The 22,431-nt window shown below is 45.6% G+C and overlaps 1 protein-coding gene across 4 annotated transcripts in view; it reads left to right on the forward strand.

Annotated features, from left to right (window-relative positions):
• The window catches only part of DCLK1 (doublecortin like kinase 1), a 356,767-nt gene that overhangs the window by 242,952 nt on the left and 91,384 nt on the right, over positions 1-22,431 (forward strand). For all 4 annotated transcript variants that reach the window (XM_086329367.1, XM_086329368.1, XM_086329371.1 and 1 more), the window contains one exon: positions 9,169-9,285. In XM_086329367.1, the coding sequence (XP_086185493.1) occupies positions 9,169-9,285 (117 nt within the window). The remainder of the gene's footprint in view (positions 1-9,168; positions 9,286-22,431) is intronic.

The following is a 22,431-nucleotide window of genomic DNA, read 5'->3' on the forward strand; positions in this document are numbered from 1 at the left end:
CTTCCTTTTGGTTCTTAGGTAATTTATCTGTTTCTTACCTATCTTTCAGATCATTTCCATCTTGTAACTAATGATAACCAGGTGGTTATGAGTTGTTAATAAACGGGAACTGCGGTTCTTCTTCCAAAGTCTGCTTTCGGCTGAGCCTCAGGGAGACAGTTTGTTGTTTTTGAAAATTTGAGTTGGGACCAGATCTAAGTGGGATGGATACTTTTTGTTTTTTCAAGGCTGATTTATCCTGCTAATCTCTCTCCTCAGACTGTTGGTTTAATCCTTTGTTCCAAATGCCACATTGCACAATTACTTCAAATGCTGAGCCTCTGGATTTTTTTTTTTAAGTGATTTTCTTATCTGTGGACCAGAGTGGCAGAAAGTTTCTGGTCTGTGGACTGATACTATCAGGATCACCTGGGGATTTTTTTTTTCTTCTTTTTAATGCTTCAGGTTCCATCTCCAGTGATTCTAATTCAGTTGGTCAAAAGAAGGACAAGGGTTCTACATTTTTAGAGTGGGAAAGTCTGTCCTTTATCCTGAAGGGGGACCATGGGCCTTGGTAAATTCCTGCTCTCTCCTGCCTTCAGCACATGAAGCCAGTACGTTGTGCAGACCAGTCAGAGGGTCTCAGAAGTACAGAAGTACACTGGACAAAGAGCGTGTAAGCAGGGGTGTCCTGCCCACACCCCCCACCAACCCCACCGAGACCCCCCCTTAAGCCTGTGGACTGGACCACCACACTGTATGTCAAGTCCTCCTTTTCCATCCACTCTATTACCTGTGTCCTGGTCCAAGCCACCACCCTTCCTCACCTAGATTAGCCCCAAGGTGATGGCAGGAGGAGAGAGGGATGACAGAGGATGAGATGCTTGGATGGCATCACCGACCCAATGGGCATGAGTCTGAGCAAGCTCCGGGAGTTGGTGATGGACAGGGAGGCCTGGCGTGCTGCAATCCATGGGGTTGCAAAGAGCTGGACACGACTGAGCGACTGAACTGATCTTTTAGACTCACTGCTGCTGCTGCTAAGTCACTTCAGTCGTGTCCGACTCCGTGTGACCCCATAGACGGCAGCCCACCAGGCTCCCCCGTCCCTGGGATTCTCCAGGCAAGAACACTGGAGTGGGTTGCCATTTCCTTCTCCAGTGCATGAAAGTGAAAAGTGAAAGTGAAGTCGCTCAGTCGTGTCCGACTCTTAGCGACCCCATGGACTGTAGCCCTCCAGGCTCCTCCGTCCATGGGACTTTCCAGGCAAGAGAACTGGAGTGGGTTGCCATTGCCTTCTCCGACCTGAACATTTCAACGCTTTTGTTTAAACTCCTTCTGTAACTTTCCTTCTTGCTTCAGTAAAATCCAAACGCCTCATTTAATCTTCCCAGTCCTGACTCACTCTGGCCCCTGCCTCGCTCTTTCCTGTAATCTACCCATGGCTGGTTCCTTCCTGTGTTCAGAGCTCACCTTCAGTGTCCTCTACTCCCAGAGACCTTCTCCGGCCACCCCCGTAGAGAAACCACTCACCCCGCCACTCACTGTCACCGTCACAGCATCTTTCTTTCCTTGACAGAGTGGTTAGAAAATCTGCTCTTGTTCTTGTTTTTGTGTTTTAAGGCCCATTTCATCTTCTACAGTATAAACTCCCATCAGAGCAGGTACCCTGTCTCCTGATTTACTGCTGCATCCTGGCACCTAAACAGCAGGAACTTGGTAAATATTTGCAAAATAGTTGAATTTAAGCTGAACAGGGAAGGATGAGCGGAAGTGAGACAGCACCAGGGTGGAGCTGTTCCTCCTGCAGGGAAATTAGTGTTCTCTAAAGGCCAGAGGCAGGAAGACACTTAGTGTTGTCAGAAACTGCAATAGTGTGTACAGAGGAAGGAGGAGAGAGGAGCTGAGGTGGGCAGGGACCTTACAGGCTGTGCTCGGCATGTTCTCAAAGAGCAGCAATGAGTCCTAGAAGGGCTTTAGGCGGGGGAGTAACAGCAGAATCCTGACAAAAATTTTCAAGAAAGGTTTGTCCTAAAGTCGCATCACACCCACTGTAGTAGGTTGAATGACCACCCAAGAATGTCAACTTGTAAACGTTCCCTTTCTTTATGGTCCCTTGTAAATGGACCATAAGGAAAGCTGAGCACCAAAGAATTGATGCTTTTGAATTGTGGTGTTGGAGGAGACTCTTGAGAGTCCCTTGGACTGCAAGGAGATCAAACCAGTCCATTCTAAAGGAAATCAGTCCTGAATATTCATTGGAAGAAGCTGAAACTCCAATACTTTGGCCACCTGACGCGAAGAACTGACTCCTTGGAAAAGACCCTGATGCTGGGAAAGATTGAAGGCAGGAGGAGAAGGGGACAACAGAGGATGAGATGGTTGGATGGCAACACCAACTTGATGGACATGAGTTTGAGCAAGCTCGGGGAGTTGGTGATGGACAGGGAAACCCGGCATGCTGCAGTCCATGGGGTCGCAAAGACTCGGACACCACTGAGCAACTGAACTGACGGACTGACTGAAATGTTCCGTAACTTAGAAAAGCTACTCTGCAGATATAATTAAGTGAAGGATCTTGAGATGAGGAGATTATTTTGGATCATCCAGGCAAACCTGAAATGCTGTCACAAATACCAGCCTAAGAAGGAGGCAAAAGGTTTCGACACAGACACACTGAGAAGTCCACGTGAAGATGTGGGCAGAGGTCGCCGTGATGCGGCCGTGAGCCAGGGAACGCCTGGAGCCACCAGAAAGAGGAGGAAGCAAGGCCAAGGTTCTTTTCTAGAACCTTCGAAGGGACTGTGGTGGCTCTGTACCACCTTGATTTCAGATTTCTTCCATTTTCCAAACTCTCAACTAAGAAGCCACGAGTGTTTCAGGGTCCCACATCACTGTGTTCTCAGAAACAGCAAAGCAGTGCATGCTGATCTGGTTTTAACAAACAACTGGAAGACTTACAGCACTGCCAGTCACGGTATCGTCACTGCAGTGGGTCCACAGATACCCGAAACTATGAATCCATGTTGGCCAAACCTACAGAATGTGCAGAATGCATTGTTTTGGGCCTTCCCAGATGGCGCTCGTGGTAAAGAACCCGCCTGCCAATGCAGGAGACATAAGAGACGCAGGTCTGATCCCTAGGTTGAGAAGATTCCCTAGAGGAGGGCATGGTCATTTTGGCCCAATCTACGGAAAGAATGTGCACAGTGCATTGTTTAGGCCCCCTGGGCAGGTGGTTGGTGATGGCTTCATTAACACCCTCAAGGAAGAATTGAAGAATTTATTGAAGACCATTGGGAACATCGCTAGTGGAGAGATCCAGAAGTGGTTCTCAACCAGGGGCTGTGGCAACATGTGGAGACATATTCTGGTCGTCACAACTAGAGAGATGCTACCAGCATCTAGTGGGTAGAGAGCAGGTAGTCCACTAGCGCCCGGCCCTGAACAGCTCAGCTCATGTGGGAAAAAGGAAAGACCCAGATTCGCATCAGGAAGGAAAGATCCGGTGCCGCGAGGCACACAGCAGCCTTTCCTGCCTAGTATTCGGAAGCCTTCCTCTTTTTCTCTTTTCCCCAGGGCTGAAACTTGACGATGGTACGATGAGCTACGCGGAGAAGAACACTCAGGGGTGACAGACAAGAAGCAGGAACCTGGGCCGCCAGGCAGTCTCCTAGAGCACCAGATACACTCAGCTGTTACGTGGGGAAAATTACTGTTTATTTGACTCTCAGGAGAAAAAAAGTATTTGGGGAAGAGAATCACTCACACAGTTAAAACAGTAGATCTGAGTGGTGACTCCCGAGATGTCTGGACAGAGCATGCCAGCGCGAGAAAGTCTCCTCCAGATGTTATGGAAGGGTCAGCACCCAGACAGCAAGTGCTCCAGAGCTGATTCCTGTTAGTTTCACAGCCAGCAGCCACGAAACATCACGCAGAAACACGTGTGTGCCACCTGCCATTCTGAGCTAGGGGTTCTGAGGGTTGTGGTGGGCCAGTCTAGGTGCTGGGTTTAGACACACAGAGATATATTTTTAGAAGGTGCTTTAAAAAATCTCAGTTTCTGGGACTTTATTCTCCAGTGAAGCCACTCCAGCCGGCGCCTTTGCTTCCAGTCCAATCTGCTACAGATTTTATTTTTTAAAAAAAAAAACTATGGTTTAGGGTGTTTCTGTCTCCACTGCTTTTATGCCAAGACCTGCTGCATTTGGAGCTTTGGAACGCTGGTTCCAAACCCTGCCGTCAGTAGGAATGGGAGTTTTCACTGCAGTGTCAGAACTGACTCTGAACCTAAGTGGTGCAGAAAAAAAAGAACGGGCCTCAGTTCTGAGCCTTCATCCCACTGGGGAAATGCAGCAGACCAGCCCTTCCTGCAGGAGCCTACTTTTGTGGAATTTTTTGCTTGTTTGCTTTTTGCCTTGCTGTGACGCTTTCAGGATCTTAGTTCCCCTACCAGGGACTGGACCTAAACCCTGTGGAGTCCTAACCACGGGACCACCAGGGAGTTCCTAGGAGCCAACATTAGAATTCTCCTAAAAGACTGCCCTGAAGTGTGAAAATCATTATTTTTCTATAGGAAGTAAACGTGAGCTATCAGTCACACCAGGAATGGTCTTAAGCTCATCCACACTGAAAGCTGGAGGCCAGGCAGGATGATCAGAGCTTCAACAGCCAGAAAGCTGAGCCAGAAGGTGGCGAATACCCCAGGCACTGGAGGTGCACCAGAAAGACGCTGGCCAGCCCCTCACCAAGACAGGAGGGGAGGATATTCATGAATTGAGGACAGCTTTGAATGGGTAACCATTTATAATCGTGGTATTCTCAGATGGGTTATTCCAACCCAGAGCATCTGAACATGTAAGAGGTACTTCTGTTGGACAGTGAGACAGCCAGAATTGGAGGTTTTCTCTTCTGGTCACTGAACTCACGCCATATTTGTCAAACGTCTCTAGAACTAAATGAGCTCCCTGACTCTGGCACGTAGCCACGGAGAGGAAGTAAAAGAATGTGAAAGTCACTCAGGCCTGTCCGACTCTTCGTGACCCCCATGGACTGTATAGAATACTGGAGTGGGTAGCCGTTCCCTTCTCCAGGGGATCTTCCCGACCCAGGAATAGAAGCAGGGTCTCCTGCACTGCAGGTGGATTCTTTACCACATGAGCTATACTGTTCCGTTTGGAAGCTGTACCTTTGCCAAGTTAGCAGGGAGCCTGTCTTTGTTATCAGGATGGGCAAGAATGCACAGAGCATCTACTGCTGGTAACAGATGCTTCTAGATGAATGTGCCCATCTCATGAGTAGCTCAGGACAACTGAATTTAGAGTAGTGATCATTGAGAGGTCTCTGCCTGACAGTGATTTTATTCTGCTGGCTTTACAAAGAGATTAGAGGAGTAAAGAAATCTCGTGTTTAGAGGATATTCTCTAGCCAGCTTGCAGCGTGTCATTAAGGCTGCCTAGGCATTGAAGGGACATCACCTTGTCCTTCAAGGTTTTCCAAAAGATACTATCTGGCTCTGTTGAATGCGTGAACGTCTTGGCTGTGTGAGCTCAGGTGAGCTGCTCATGCTGGAGTTCTGGAATTGTTCCTGTTCTCTAGCACCTTTCATTACACATCAGCCTACACTTCCCAACTATTTCTGAGTTGGGGGAGAATCTGCTCTAATGGGGCGGGGGTGGGGGGTTGGTTCTCATGCCACTGGGAACGGGGCCAAAGGGTATATTCTTTCTCCAGTTTCCTCCCTCTGCATTCACATCCTGGCTGTCTAAATCTGGCCATCACAGAACACCTGTTTCATGAGTCGGGGTCCAGGGTGAAGGTGGGAAATGTCCTAACTTCTCTTTTACCAGATTATGAGAACATCTGTAAAGCTAACATTAGTACAGACCATATGGAGAATGGTACTCTCCCCCTCGCAGAGCTATGATTATAGGGACTTTCTGAAGCAGAGATTTAATCAGACTTTGCTTGCTTGCTTGCTTGCTTGCTATGGGAGGTCCAGTCATAGAGACCCAGTTAATGTATTTCATCTGATTTTCTGTGTTTGGGAAAGGTGTGACCAAAATCAGTGGCAAGAGAAATTACTGTCCTGAAGCTTCTTTCAAGTGGCTTACCTACAGCCCTTCAATCTCATCCCCCTCAAGAAGTGTCCCCACAGCCAAAGGAAATGCATCCCTCTTAATAGGAAGATGCCAAAAATACCAGAATGAAGCGATTGACTCCAAAGGCAAATGACCCCAGCAGAGAGGGGAGGGTGCTATTTGCTTCCTTACCAGACACTGTGAAATGGCCTTCGTGAGAACAAATAAGGTTTTGTGCTTTACTGGCCATTTAGATCGTATTAGTCACAAGCTTTCTAAATTGTGCTTTTAAGCTGACAGAGATTTTGGCATTCTCTCCAAAGTAATGAAGCATTTGTCCTTCTCCATGGCATCTTTCACCATCATAAAATACCATTTCCATTTAAAGTAATTAAAATCCTAACTGTAATGGGAAAGATGATTGGAGTCCTTTTTTTTTTTTTTCTCTCTCTAATTTATGGCTGTGCTGCAAGTGTCTTCACTTGGTTTTATTTTGACCCTGGGTGGTGGTGGGGCCGGGGGATGCAATTACCATTGTTGTGTGTCTGTTTTCTGTTATTCAACCCTAGCCTTTCAGGATTATGCTAATCTCCCTGTATGACTCAGGAAGCTTCACTCTTATCCTGAAGGCAAGTGGAATGAGATTTGTAATTATCTTTTGGACTCCATGATCTCTCAAACGATTATTTCCTATAATTCCATTTTTGAAAGAGAGTTCCTTGTTTCTTTTTTTTTTTTTTTTCTGATGCAGTAAGCATCTTGATAGACTTGCTTGATAGACTTGATAATTTAAATTTAGTATTTAAATTTTAATTTAATGTTTATGATAATGGGTTGCTTGCCTTCCTTCCCATTATCCACCATCACCCACTTGTCCATCTGCCCCGCCCATGGTCACTGTTAATTTTCCAGCCTTTACTCACAATGGAACAGGCCACCGCACCAGATCCTGAGGTTGTGAGGATCCAAGAGGCTGGGATTCCATTGCAGACCATTTAGCCCCTCAGAGTCTCACTTGCCTTATCTGTAAAATGAGAGGTTGGATCACTCTAGCAAATAGTAGTTAAGAGTTCACACAGCAGGTAACAAGATGAGCAACAACGTGGGCCAGTATTTATTGAGCAGCTACTATGTGCTTTTAAATATGCCAGGACTAGGTGGTACCCCTGGTAGCTCAGTCAGTAAAGAATCTGCCTGCAATGCAGGAGACCTGGGTTCGATCCCTGGGTCGGGAAGATTCCCTTGAGAAGGAAATGGCAACCCACCCTAGTATTCTTGCCTGGAGAATCCCATGGACAGAGGAACCTGGTGGGCTACAGTCCATGGGTTCGCAGGAGTTGTGATAGATTAATAATATGGTGGAAAATGAGTTCAAGAGAAGCCATAGAAGCTGTAGAAGCATGGCATGAGTCCACAAGGTTTTTTCAGTACTCCAAAAATCAAATAGAACGCCTACATTAGCTCTGGTAAGACTGAGCCGCCTGACAAAAATACCCAGTTTCTTTCTGGTGGCTGGAAACATGTCAACTTAGTGTGGTAACAGCGGTTCTATTATGCTGCTCCAGAACCCTAGCTGGTAGGTGGAGCCCAGAACTAGCAATTTCTGGCACCTGTGGCAAACAGCATGTGACAGACCCCAAAATCAACTTTTTAATTCACTTTGCGGCTCACAGATGGGTGTTATTACCAGTGTGCGCCATCTGGTAGCTTTCTATTTTAACCATTCATCCCTGCTAACTAGACGCCGGGCTTTTTTAAATTATTATTTTAAATTTATGTGACCTCTAAATGTTCACGACCTAGGAAAAAAAATCCTAGTTATCTTGCCCTCCTTGTAGTCCTGGTTTTGATTTACAGTGAGAAATGTACTATTATTTTGTGCAATTTGTTTCATAAGCCAACATTTTTCAAATATGAGGCCCACAAAAGAAAAACTAGCTCTCACTGGTTAAAAGATTCTTACCAGGTGGTCGGTGTTTCTGGTTCCAAAATCACGTGTGTTCTCCACCAGGCCTGAAGAGCTCACCGCCTGACATGGAGCGAACACTTGGTAGAAACGTCACTGGAAGCGTGCCAGTGGACAGGCAGCATTAGATCTGTCCAGCTTTGTTCCTGATGTACTTCTGAGAGGCCAGACCAATGTCTGTAGGCTGGGACAAACTCCAAAGGGTGTTGTCAGTGGTGTGGACAGAGCCTTGGGCCAAGTGGATGTCCTCGTCATATGGTGCAAAGATCTGTTTTGTGAATTATGTGGCTTTCCCTGGTGGCTCAGACAGTAAAGAATCTGCCCACAGTGGAGACCCAAGTTCGATTCCTGAGTCAGGAAGATCCCCTGGAAGGGAGGGCATGGCAACCCACTCCATTATTCTTGCCTGGAAAATCCCATGGACAGAGGAGCCTAGTGGGCTACAGTGCATAGGGTTGCAAAGAGTTGACACAACTGAGTGACTAACACTTTACTCTCTTAAAGAATCATAGTGCCTGTATTTTTTTTTTAAGTGTCTCTCTGTGTGCATATATATATTCTTTTTTTTTTTTTTTTCTGGCTGTGCTGGGTCTTAGTTGCAACATATGGGATTTAGTTCCCTGACCAGGGAGTGAGCCTGGGCCCCCTGCATTGGGAGTGGGAAATCTTAGCCACTGAACCATGAAGGAAGTCCCCTGTTTTGTGAATTAAAACCTCGAGACGCACTCTCAGTCATTATTAATATGGTGGTTCTGATCGTATCTTCTGATATCGTTTCTTGCTTGTGTCTACCTTTTAATTTGTGCTGATATGTTCCTATGCACTCTTGTCTGTCTTTGTTTAAGAAATGGGAATCTCCTGCAGGGCCACCTGGCCAGGCCAGAGCAACCACTGGTGGTGGTGGTTCTAGAACCAAATCCCCGTGAATACAGAGGGACAGCTGCATTTAGCTCGATGTCTGAGATGTCCACTGTGCCCTTTCTGGTCTTCGTCTTGGTTCTGTTGTCATAGACATGCGCTGAGCTGGCAGGAAGCACGTGTGACCGAGGAGGGCTATGTATTTCTGATTCCAAGTTTATTGTACATTTCGAATGGTACGCGCCATGCCCCTCTACTGACGCGTGGCCTTTCTTCTTTCCCCAGAATGTCGAGTGGTGAAGTCCACTTCCTACACCAAAATAGCTTCGTCGTCCCGCAGGAGCACCACCAAGAGCCCAGGGCCTTCCCGGCGCAGCAAATCCCCGGCATCCACCAGCTCAGGTAAGGCCGCGGAGGAGCCCGGAGCGACTGCTTTGTTTGTGACGCATGCTGAGCAGAGGGTGTGTGAAAGCCCAGAGCGTGAGGTTTCAACGGAGTGCAGATTCCGGTTTATAATTTTAGAACGTGGTAAGCTGGGGGAACAGATTTGCCAGAGTCTAGCATGTTGGCTGTAAGAAAAAACATCGGGTTCAGGAAAACTTAATGAAAGATTCGGAAAACCCAGACTTGCCCACAAATAGGAGTACGCTCCCAACTTGCCTCATTTCTGCTCAAAAAAAAAAAAGAAATATTTTTTAGGCTCAGGGCCCCTGACTCCAGGAACTTTGATTAAAGCTTCTGTTCCACTTGTGACTGGCTGGTGAGGAGGCTGCTGCTTGTGTTCGCTGAGTCTTGATCAGCACACTTTCGCTGTGGCCCCAGCACAGCCCTGGGGCCCCAGTAACTGCAGTGACTCTGGGCCTGGCTCCTGTCTGTCCTGGGCTCTAGTGCTGGTGTTGGAGCAGGATGTGGACTCGCAGGATGAGTGCCTCAGCTCTGCCCTGTCCTTCTTTGGCTTTAAACTGACATGAATTAGTTTGTCTGTCTGTGTCTTAGGTAGAAGATCTATTTCACGGTGGTAGGTAGTTATTTACTAAGTGCTCTTAACTGTTGAATGTGAGTTACTAAATGATACATACATCAGAGTGATCGTCACCTGATTTCACAAAGGCAGGCAGGGAAGCTCTTATAAATAGAGACCAAGACCTTTAGGGTCTACACGGAGGCCTTCTTACACTCAGCAGTGTGGTCCCAGAGGGACGTGAGAAGCTCTCTAGGCTCGGGCTACAGGACCTCCCTCAAGCACGACTGCCCAGTGTGAATTACAGCCTCCCTGTTTAAAAGTGGAGACGCTGTAATCTTTTTTTTTTTTTTTTTAATTAAAACTGAAACTTCTGAAACGAGTCTTAGAAGAAGGGACTCTTAGTTGGCTGGACCATGTGGTCCACCTTGGTTCTCTAAGAGGTGCTTTTCCCTGGGGGCTTTGCTGCATGCCACAGTCCATAGGGTTGCAAAGAGTCGGATACGACTGAAGCGACTTTGCACGCACGCATGCACACTCTTCCCTAGCAGGTCCTCCAAGACCTTCTTCTCACTTTGTCCCCTCCCCACAGCATGGCTACAGCATCTCACAACACAGCTGGCCCTTGGGGTGGGGTGAGTGTGCCTCACCTATTTTTCGATGGACTCGGAGCTCCTCCCTTATTGTGTCGTAAGGTCGCCTAGACTGGACAGAACACTGATGTCAGACTCTGTTAAAGAGTAAGGTGATGAGTTGGCTTAAAGCTCAACATTCAGAAAACTAAGATCATGGCATCTGGTCCCATCACTTCATGGGAAATAGATGGAGAAACAGTGGAAACGGTGGCTGACTTTATCTTCTGGGGCTCCAAAATCACTGCAGATGGTGATTGCAGCCATGAAATTAAAAGACGCTTACTTCTTGGAAGGAAAGTTATGACCAGTCTAGATAGCATATTAAAAAGCAGAGACATTACTTTGCCAACAAAGGGCCATCTAGTCAAGGCTATGGTTTTTCCAGTGGTCATGTATGGATGTGAGAGTTGGACTGTGAAGAAAGCTGAGCGCTGAAGAATGGATCCTTTTGAACTGTGGTGTTGGAGAAGACTCTTGGGAGTCCCTTGGACTGCAAGGAGATCCAACCAGTCCATTCTGAAGGAGATCAGTCCTGGGTGTTCATTGGAAGGACTGATGCTGAAGCTGAAATTCCAATACTTTGGCCACCTCATGAGAAGAGTTAACTCATTGGAAAAGACCCTGATGCTGGGAGGGATTTGGGGCAGGAAGAGAAGGGGACCACAGAGGATGAGATGGCTGGATGGCATCACTGACTTGATGGACATGAGTTTGAGTGGACTCAGGGAGTTGGTGATGGACAGGGAAGCCTGGCATGCTGCGATTCATGGGGTCTCAAAGAGTAGGACACGACTGAGCAACTGAACTGCACTGAACTGAAGGTGATGAGACTCAAAAGTTTAAAGTTCATGAGAGTCATTTGGGAACTTGGTATAGAGTTTGCCATTCTTACCCCCAAACTCTCTAGATTCTGACAAGGACAAAAGCTTGTTTTAACCAGTATTCCAGGCAGTTCTGATCGGGTGATCCTGGTCCCAGATTTAGGAGGACAGACAGGTAAGGAAGTGGTTTCCAGAGTGTGGTTCCTGGGCCAGAAGCATCACCATCCCCTGAACTGGGGCCCAGCAGTTTGGGTTCTCACAAGCCTTCCAGGTTATTCTGATGTTCACCTAAGTTTAAGAACCCTTGGATTGTGGGTAACAAAAGAAGAGATAAACATAGGGAGTCACTGACTCTAGACCGTCAAGGTTGGAAGACGAGGCCTGCTCATCTTCATCTGCTGGCATAACAAAGATGACTGCCTTCCTGCCTCCCTGCTTGCCTCCGAGCTGCGGTGTCTGTCTTTAACCCTCGTAACCCGGCGCTGTGAAGTGTAGCAGTGCGCAGAGGAGAGTGGCCGGTGCCAGTCTCCTTTTCTGCCTCCTCATAATGACCTGCTTTCAGAGAGCCAGTCCCCCAGGAGAAGAGAGAATTTATGTCTGAAGATCACCTCTTCTCTGGAAATTGATACTGGAGAAAGGCTCTCCCTTCTGGGGAGATGCCACCTACCTGCAGATGTAGACTCCAAGAATGGTGGGGTGATGACAGAAAAGCTGCCGGTTAAAGCTCCGCTCGGGGGCAGGAGCTTGTTATTAACCAACTGACAGGTTACAGTGGAGCCCTTTGGAGGATGATCAGTCTTGACCAAAGAGCAGTCCTCATTTTTTCCATTCAGACCCACCTGGGCTGTAGGATGAAGTCCCACAGAGCAGGAAGGAAGAGGAGGTGACGGGCCTAGCCAGCCTGTTTTCCCTAAAATCATGGCTGTTTAGTACAATCGTGAAAAGTTGTGAAGGAGAAACAGGCCTCACATTAGTTGGAACGTTATCAATACCGCCAAAAAAAAGTCTATATTAAAAAACAATATTTGTGCCCTATCCAACCCACTTTGATACTGCACAAATTTGCTTAATCTTTCCTCTCTCCTTCCTCTTAGTATACACCATGGGGTATGGGACTTCCCTGGTGGTTCAGTGATTAAGACTCGGTGCCTCTAGTGCAGGAGTCTTGGGTTCCATCCCTGGTTAGCAAAGTAAGATCCCACATGTAGTGGGGCGAGACCAAAAAATCAAAATTTCAAAAAGTACTTAAAAAATATCAGGTGTGGTTGAGGGAGAAGTATCTAATAATGAGAATGAGAGATTGGCTGAAATCGTACATCTCTTGATATCGTAGATATTTTAAGGGAATCAATATGCACTTATTGCTATTAACTTTTTGTTATTACCTTTGGAGGTGGTGTCTTTTAAGAGTTGTAGCCAGTTAGAAGCTCTTAGGCTTGGGCAAGAATTTCTTTTCTCTCTGCTTCTTGTCTCCATAGGTCACAGAAGGTAGTGGGCAGGTCAGATTCTTGGGTGCGTGTCCAAGGACCGGCTCCTGACACCAGGAGGAGTCACTGTCTGCAGCTCAGGTTTCCACTACAGATGCAGAGTGTCTTCATGCTTCTGTCTGTCTAATCATGGCAGCCGGGACTGAACAGGGGCCTCCCATTGGTAATATAGGGCTAAAAGAAAAAAAAAAAAAAAGGAAGAGAGAATTTTTTCCAACTCAGAGAAAAATAAGCTTGTAAATAATGAAGAGCCTACTTTATTTCAAAAAAGGAATCTAAAATTTCAGTTAAGAAAAAAAAAAAAAGAACCATCATTCTAATCTTAAAAAGATAATTATGAATACAGGAAATTGTTTCACTTTGGAATTAACTGGTCACAGACTCACTATTCAGCATCTCTTAAGATTATATAAATCTTATAAATGTATTTAATTATGATCTTATAAATAAAGATGACTATATCATTTACCAAAAGTAATTCTAGAAACTCAAAAATGGAGATAGGCAAATGTATTAGATGTATTTGAATTTGTCTCTGCCAGCGTTTGGAACCATTCTCTTTAGAAGTTTAAAATGCATAGGATACATTACCTCAAAATCGATAGGTTGCTTCGAACAAGCATTTCTATTTTCTGCTGTTTCTCTGGATCCCTTTTCCACCAGTGAAAACCTGGTTGATTTGACCAGAAATCACCTGGAATATGTGGTAGGTACACCATGCCAGGGAATTATCATTTCTATTCAGAAAGCATAATCCAATCCATCCTAAAATCAATGTATTCTTGAAAAATTAACACTTCATTCAAGGTATCTTTAAACTTCTAGGTCAAAAGTAATTAAAAAGTACGTATCACGTTTTAATATAAACCTTTTATGCATATAGTTTTCAACTCTCTGCTTTTTGATTTAGAAGATATGCCATACAATCATTTCCTGGTTATATAAGAGCTTATAATATGTGATGACTGTCTCTTGATTCTGACTTGCTACCAAATCTTCCCACCTTCCTCTGGATGATTCTTATTTGAGAGGGTTTATAGAGCAGCAACACCCAGTCGCAAATGCATGGCTTGCTTCAGGGACCCCTTTTCCCAGGACCTAAGCCCAGGGTTTAGAAGGTTCAGTGGTGTCTCCATGTCTTTTGAGGGCAGGTGTTCTTGCTGGATGTCAGGGGATCGGCTCCCTTGGTCCCCTCCACTGAACTAGCCTGAGACTCCTGCCTCTACTCAAGTTTCTCTTGAAAACGCGGAAGGGAGCAGTGAATTATCTCTGTATTGACTGCATCTGAACTTTCTTAAAATAGCCTGTATAGTGTTTTTCATAAATTATAGGACTGGAATGTGAATAACTTCCCTTTCATACGCCTGGAACATTGATGTCCCCCACAGCCCCCTTCCACCATGAACCTGACTTTGTAACATTGAGGAAGTTTTGTTTTTGCTCCTTACACATTCACCTAAAGTTTGAACTGGTTTCTCCTTCAGTTTTAAAATTTCTGCTTCCAGTGTTCACCTTCCTGCCTGATACAGAGATCGAAGCATTGCATGAAGTTGAGATTTGTAGGTCCCCATGTTATCTGTGATTGTTTTGTTGACTTTGCATTTACTTTTAAGAAGTTTTTTAATGATCTCTTTACCACTTTTGAAGTATTTATTTATCTATAGTCGCACTGGGTCTTCGTTGCTGTGTGAGGGTTTTCTCTAGTTGTCGGGGGTAGGGGAGCCTACTCTCTGCTGCGTTGTGCAGGCTTCTCTCTTGTTGCGGAAAAGGGACTCTAGGCGCGCAGGCTTCAATAGTTGCAATTCACTGGCTTAGTTGCTCTGCGGCATGTGGGATCTTTCTGGACCAGGGATCAAACTCATGTCTCCTGCAGTGGTAAGCCAAATCTTAACCACTGGACCACCAAGGAAGCCCTGGGCTTTACATTTAAATGAAACATCAGAGTTAACATAGAACTTTAATCTCTTTATTTTCCTTTCCCAACAACAAGCAAGACAAGACATTATTCTTTGTTATACAATATATACTGTATCTTTTAAATGAGGAAGCAGGGCCAGGGCTGGGGGAACTGCTTGGCCCAGAGTCACAGGGCTAATATGTCTGCTCAGAACAGGTAACTGGGGCTTCCAGTGCTCTGGACACAGCAGGCTGGCCATTCTTGATACCTGTTTCTTCACCTCTGCTTATTAAAATTTTGATCTTCAGGAAATAACTGATGCAGTACCTAGTTTAAGATTGAGATTTACAACATCATAACCCTTTGCAATAGAAGCCTAAGTGTTAGTCCCAGGCAGGGGCATTCCAGGGGGTGAAATGATTCACTCCAACTTCATGATGGTTGCCAGTAGTAGACAGAAACTTTCTTTTGTAAGTCAAATGTTAGAACAAGAATGAGACTCCTCAGTAAATCTTTTCTTTGTTCCTTACTCATTCCTCTTCTTGAGACTAGGAGAAGTTAGAGGTGATTTATTAATGTAAGGTGTTCATTTACACATTCAGAAATATCAAGTTCAACCCTGCTAGGGTCGAGCGCTTGCTAGACACTAATAATGCCGAGATGAAAGAAATAGTCCCTCCGGTCAAGAAGCACACAGGTTAAGCCCCCTAAATAATTTACACATAGCGTAATTCACAGAGCTGTAGAATTATTATTAGTCTCCATAACAGAAAGGGTCCAAAGAAGGCAAATTGGAGCTGGAGAAAAAGGAACCAGAAGTCTAAACAAGAATAAGGAGTCCCTAGACAATTGTGTGCTGAAACACTGAATGAGGTATCATTAAGAAACGGGGTAAGCTTCTCCAGTAGTCCAGTGGTTAAGAATCGCCTGCCGATGCAGGGGACATGCGTTCAATCCCTGGTCCAGAAAGACCCCACATGCTTCAGGGAAACTAAACCCATGCACCACAGCTACTGAGCCCTGTGGTTGTGCCTATAGCCCGATAGGTCTGTGCACTCTAGACCGCGTGCTGCCCAACAAGAAAAGCCACTGCAGCGAGAAGCCCGCATACCACGGTGAAAAACCCGAGCCCGCAACTAGAGTAGCCCCTACTTGCCCCAGCTAGAGAAAGCTGGTGTGCAGCAGTGAAGACCTGCCACAGCCAAACATTAATTAATTAAAAAAAGAAATGGCAAAAACTGGTTTTAGTTACTTCTTAAAGAAACAGGAATATGTAAGAGCATCATAAAGAGAGTTTCATGTGGATTGAAGTTTTATTCATGTGTCTCTTTGGAACATAGACATTTCACAACATGTGTAATTTTAAAGGTGAATTTCTGGTCAATTCCTTTATCTGCATGGGGAAATTATAACAAAGTCTGTCTCCAAATAAGAGTATTTTATGCATTCATTCATAAGCTTTCGTTTTATTTTGTTTTCTTCATGTTAAAAGTAGAAGAAAGCCATGTTTACCTATCTTGAATCATCATTGCTGCAGTCCTCCTTAAAAACTTAGAGATTTCAAACTTTTGACCTCTTAGATCCCTTATAAGAACTTTGAGAATTTTGTTTGTTTTAGAGTTTTATTCCCAGTTAGGTGGATGGCCATTTTTCTTTGTTATATAGTGACTGCCTCTGTTTAGAAGCCATAACAAACATAACTGAGTCCCCAGCGGATGCTTATGCTCATCAATTCAAGCATAAACTGATGCACTTTCTTGCCCTCCAGAAGCTTATAGTCTAAGACATTCATTCATTCAGTGTGCACTGAAACCCGCCAGGGACCAGTGATGTGAGAGATGCGGGAGTGAACATTTAAAAGGAAAAGCCGGATGCCTTAGTTGATGAGCTTCTACCACGAAGGAAGCATTATCTTATATTTCTCAGGCTTAAAACTCACTTTAATGTGACTTTGGAAATCCTCAAGTCTTTTTTATTTATGCTAGTCAAATTTTACTTTTTTATAGTTATATAAAATATTTTATGCAACATATGCAGATAAGGATCAAAGCTGGGGAAGCAAAGAGAATTTTAATCAGCATACTGGTCCAATTTGTCAATTTTTAAAACTTATAGCAAGCACCATCAAAGGCAGATGGCTAGCTATTAATTTTTAGCTGTCTTTTTCCTTTAGTGCAGAGATTTCAGACATATACATTCTATAGAGGATCTTTTCTGCTTTGGCATTCCAAGAGAATCGTTGAAAACAAAATGCAGCAAGCAAATCCAGAGGGCTGATGACTCATTCCCTGTGTTTTTAGAATTTTCTATTGCCTATACAGCTGAATCCCCCTTCCATTCTCCTTCCCTGCACTTATCAACCACTGCCCACCCACCCCCCACCCCCCGCACCGCCCTGCTCAGCAGGTAAGTATTTCCAAAGATACCCCTTGAAACTTTGAACCATTATCTTGACACACTCTCTGTGGGGGCAGGACCCTATGGCAACTGCTTTAATAAATCCTCACCACTACTGCTCCATGTTAATTAAATATAACCAGGACATCAACGGTGTTCCAGGCATGTATTAGGTTGTAGGGATACAAATGTGATTAAACCGCAATTCTTATCTTCAAGTTGGGAGACAAACACATATGCTACTTATGGGGCTACATCTCATTAATAGGGTCAGACAAAAGGACTTATAAATTGGGACTTGACGGATCTTGCCAGGATAAGAAGAGCCCAGAGGGCATCAGCACCTGAGAAAACAGTGAGAGTTAAGGCACAAAAGCACGGAAACATATGGCACGTTTAGGGAGCAGTTACTAGTACAGTAGAAATGGATGATAAAATTCTAGGAGAGGAGAAGATGGTGGTAGCCCAGCTGGTTATGCTGAGATTGCGCCATGCATTGTGCCATGAGAACAGTGTGGTGTGTATTAGGGGTAAAAGGTGACTTTTAGTAAGGCCATGTTTAGTTATTTATCTGAATTTATATACAATGGCACAGGGGTAGAAAGGATGGCCACACAGAAAGGACCGAGGGCCAGGAAGGCTCTGTGAAGCCACCTAGGAAAGAACTGTTAGGACAGAATTTAAACAGTTTTTAAAATGGGGGACAGGCCTTCCCTGGTGGTCCAGTGGTTAGGCCTTTGCCTTCCAATGTTCAGGGGGTGCAGGTTCAGTCCCTGGTTGGGGAGCTGAGATCCCACATGCCTTGTGGCCACAAAGCAAACATAAAACAGAAGCAATATTGTAACAAATTCAATAAAAGATTTTAAGAATGGTTTACATTAAAAAAAAAATCTTATAAAATGTGGGAAACTTCAAAAGGTAAATAAAACTAAGAATTTAACTGGATGTGAGGCCAGACAAAGAGAAGGGGATCAGAGGTGATTTGCCCATTGATGAGGGATGGGTCCTGTTGTAGCCACGTCCACGTGAGATGCTCCAGAAGCACCAGTAGGCAGGTAGGAAGGAACGGTGTGGAAGTCAGATTTGAGCTTTCTGTGTATGTACTGGGGAGACACTGACATACAGTAGTGATTTAAATAATGGAAATGTAAAATGCACCTCCCCTCAACCCAAGGAGAGATTGGAACTGCAGGAACATGTGCAGTTATAAGGGTACATCAGAGGACATGAGTGAAGTCAGAAAGAGAAAAACAAGTACCTTATATTAACGCATATATGTGGAATCTAGAAAAATGGTAGAGATGAACCTATTTCCAGGGCAGGAGCAGAGACGCAGACTTGAAGAACAGACTCGTGGGCACCGGGCTCGGGGGAGAAGGGAGGGTGGGATGAATTGAGAAAGTAGTGCTGACATATATATACACTCACACGTGCAAAATAGCTAGCTGGTGGGAAGCTGCTGCATTGCACAGGGAGCCCAGCTCGGTGCTCTGTGATGACCCAGAGGGGTGGGGTGGGGGGTGGGGTGGGGGGTGGGAGGGAGGCTCACGAGGGAGGGGGCATATGCACACACACAGCTGACTCACGCTGGTGCACTGCAGAAACGAACGCAATACTGTAAACCAGCTATCCTTCGATGTTAAAAAAAGCACATTAGGAAAGGCGAGGGCACGGTAAGTGCGCATGAACGGAAGTCAGAGGGGGCAGAAAGGTTCAAGATGGAGGAAGAGGCCAGAAATGTTAACATGAGGGCAAGTAGAGTTGAAGACTGAAGGGAACGCAGGATTCGGCAGTAAGGACACCACTGGTGACCTGTGGAAAGTCCCTTTCAGCAGGCACTTTGTCCTGGGGGTCATTCCGGGACTGCCCCCGGGGGCGGACTCCCGCGCTTTACTCCAAGGGGAGGCCGCCCTGCAGTACTTGGTAGGGTGGGGACTAAGCACCCAGAGCCCTTCACCACGCTGATCCCTGGTGGTGCCTTTAATCACCTCATTCCTTCAGAATGACCAGCCTCTTCTGCAATCCCCGCTGACACATGTTCATCATTTTGAATCAGCATTCCAAATGACGCTGTCTTGTGAAATTCCAGATCTCTTTCCTTTCACCTTGAAAGCATCTTTGGCTCCTTTTCTCCTCCTCGTCCACCTTCGGTTTGTCACCAGGGTTCTCAGCCCCTGCTTTGCTGTCCTAGGACTCCAGTTTCTCGCAGCTGCAGGAGCAGCTCGCTGGCCCCCTCCCTGCCTCTGACCTCTGCTCCTCACCTCTGTCCTGGCCGCTGATGTTAGACTGTTCCGGTTACTTGTGTGTGTGTGTGAAGTCGCTTCAGTCGTGTCCGACTCTTTGCAACCCTATGGACTGCAGCCAGCCAGGCTCCTCTGTCCATGGGATTCTCCAGGCAAGAATTCTGGAGTGGGTTGCCATGCCCTCCTCCAGGGGATCTTCCCGAGCCAGGGATCAGACCTCCACTTGCTTACGTCTCCTGCACTGGCAGACGGGTTCCTTACCACTGGCACCACCTGGGAAGCCTGTTGCCATTACTTACCGTCCGCTAAATCAATTCTGAACTCTTTATTCTAGGATGAAGAACTGTCTTGGGTTGCCACAGTCTTCCTTTCCAGCTGTATCTCTCATGTCTCCTCTGGACTTGTGTTCTAGCCTGGAAACCAATTTAAATTTCCACCAGGAACCCCTGGAGCTCTTCCACCTTTATTCCTGCCACTTTCTAGAAGCCTTTGCTCTATCACTTCTGGTCAAAAGTGCGCATGCCCAGTTTGGCCCAGCTGACCTCTGTGAGGGTCTACCCCTCCTCCCCCATCCTGGGACAGTTGATTTGGCTCCCAGGCTATAGGAGACAGGTGTCACCTGACCAAATCAGGGTTTCTGAGGGCAGGAGTTCTTTAATGCATCCTACAGTGCCTTCGGGAGAAGGCAATGGCACCCCACTCCAGTACTCTTGCCTGGAAAATCCCATGGGTGGAGGAGCCTGGTAGGGTGCAGTCCATGGAGTCGCAAAGAGTCTGACACGACTGAGCGACTTCACTTTGACTTTTCACCTTCATGCACTGGAGAAGGAAATGGCAACCCACTCCAGTGTTCTTGCCTGGAGAATCCCAGGGACGGGGGAGCCTGGTGGGCTGCCATCTGTGGGGTCGCACAGAGTCGGACATGACTGAAGCGACTTAGCAGCAGCAGCAGCACAGTGCCTTCAAGTTCATGGTCACTACTGAGTAAATGTTGACTGCATGAGTGAATTGAGGAACAATGGGATCTTTTCAATTGACCTGTCTCCTGAGGTTCAAGGCCCCATTTGTAATTCACAGAGCCATGTTCCTCTTTCCAACCCCTCTGTTTCTGTTGACCTCCTGCCTTGCCACTGTCCACAGCAGATAAGACAGTCCTTTTGTCTTTTGTGGGGGGGCATGCCCCATGATATGTGTGATCTTAGTCCCCAGTCGTGTGGGGTGTCTTAGTTCCCTGACCAGAGATAGAACCCATGCTCCCTCCAGTGGAAGTGCAGAGTCTTAACTACTGGACCGTCCCAATAAGGTGAAAGTGTTAGTCGCTCAGTCATGTCCAACTCTTTGTAACCCACGGTCTGTAGCCCACAACGCTCCTCTGTCCATGGGATTCTCCAGGAAAGAATGCTGGAGTGGGTTGCCATGCCCTCCTACAGGGGATCTTCCTGACCCAATAAGATAGTCCCTCTGAATAGGATCTACTGTCCCTGTTTAAGAAAATGCAGACAGATTGTGAAAATCAGGGTTCCAATTTATCTATGAAGTCAGCACCTATGAAGATGAAACAAGGAAAAAGCATTTTTCTCAAGAGTTCTCCCACCCATCAGACACTTGTCTGTTTTGTCTTTGCCTAGGTTGACTCCATCTGCTTTTTCCTTCTCTTTTTCTTTCTCGATAATGTGGCAGGCAATGGACAAGGGCTGGGAAAACATATTTTAGAGTATCTACAGCCTCCTCCATGATCAGGGAGTGAGGGAAAGTCTAAGGCAAGCAGCCAGATCTCCCGGGAAGCCTGCCTGAATCACCACCCCCTGAACACACAGACGGATAGATGGACTCACATGCGTGCAAACATGTTCCCTCCTCCCATGCCTGCAAGTGCAGCGGCATAAATATTAATAAATGAGCCACCTTAGTTCAAAAAGAAGATAGTGAAACAGCAAGATAGCTTTTCAGGTCCAAAAGGTTAGTCACCTTGTAATGAGATGGTCTTGCATGGAGATTGTTCTAGCTTCCAGACCAGTTTGAGACATTCAAGCATTTGGTTTTCACTTGCTGTCTGAGCCTTTTACTAATGAAACTGTAAAGGGAAAAAATCCTTTAAGTTTACAAAGGGTTTGCTAAATTCAAACACACATGAGTTTAAAGTCATTTAAAAGGAGCAATGAATTTGAACAAGTAAGCCAAGTATTTCCTGATTCTAGATTATTTTTAGTAAATTTCATATTTAATTGTAAGTTTGGGGAGAACAGGGACCATTAGACAGAGTCAGGCATGTGTTAAGTGAAAGCTGCATGTACTGAACAGTGGATTATAGAATCCTGAATTCATGGCTCCAATGAGGGAGAGTAGGATCATCGATCTTTGATAATGAAGAGGTGAGGTCGGATCGTTCATGAGGAGTCATGGTCTGGGTCCAGTTCAGGCTGCTGTGTCCTTGCGAGGCTCAGGTGCCCCCGAGAGGGGATGGACTGAAGATGGTAGAAGTCAGCCCCATGATTTCTTCTACAGCTCTTTGATGGCTAGTTATGAAATTGATCATCACAGAATATGAGAATAATCCAGCCTAGAAGTTATTTCACTTCTCATTCAGGAGGTAAGAATCAGAACAAAGCATACAGCATTTAAATTGTATCCAGACAGATGTGAGCAAAGGAAACCAGAGCTGGATCTAAGGCAATGGATCTGATGGGTCCTTTAGTAATTCAGATGTTAGTGACTTCCAACTGAAATAACTAATTGTTGGGCCTGCTTGGCCATTTAGAAACAACCATATGAAATTGGGTTTTTCCCATTCAAAATAAAAGAATTGTTTAATAAAGGCCTCTGTAATACCATTTGTTAGTTGACTTTTAATGAGTTCTGTTAGATAAGTGAGAAAACCCTTTTTTATTGGCACTCAGGGATTTCTGGTAGTACAGGATTAAAAAACAATGGGACTCAATACATGTGTCAACCTTACTTATGAAACAAAATTACTTATCCCAGCAGGATGAGGAGTATGATGTTTTCTGGAGGTCAAAAACCAATTTAAGAAGTTGATGGTGCTTTTTAAGTGGCCAAGAGGAAGAGTCTCTACAGAACTCTGACCTTAACAATATAGGTCGTTCCCA

This window comes from Bos grunniens, chromosome 12, assembly GCF_055505025.1.
Source record: "Bos grunniens cultivar Pamir isolate PY7600 chromosome 12, Bosgru_T2T1.0, whole genome shotgun sequence".
NCBI lineage: Eukaryota > Metazoa > Chordata > Mammalia > Artiodactyla > Bovidae > Bos > Bos grunniens.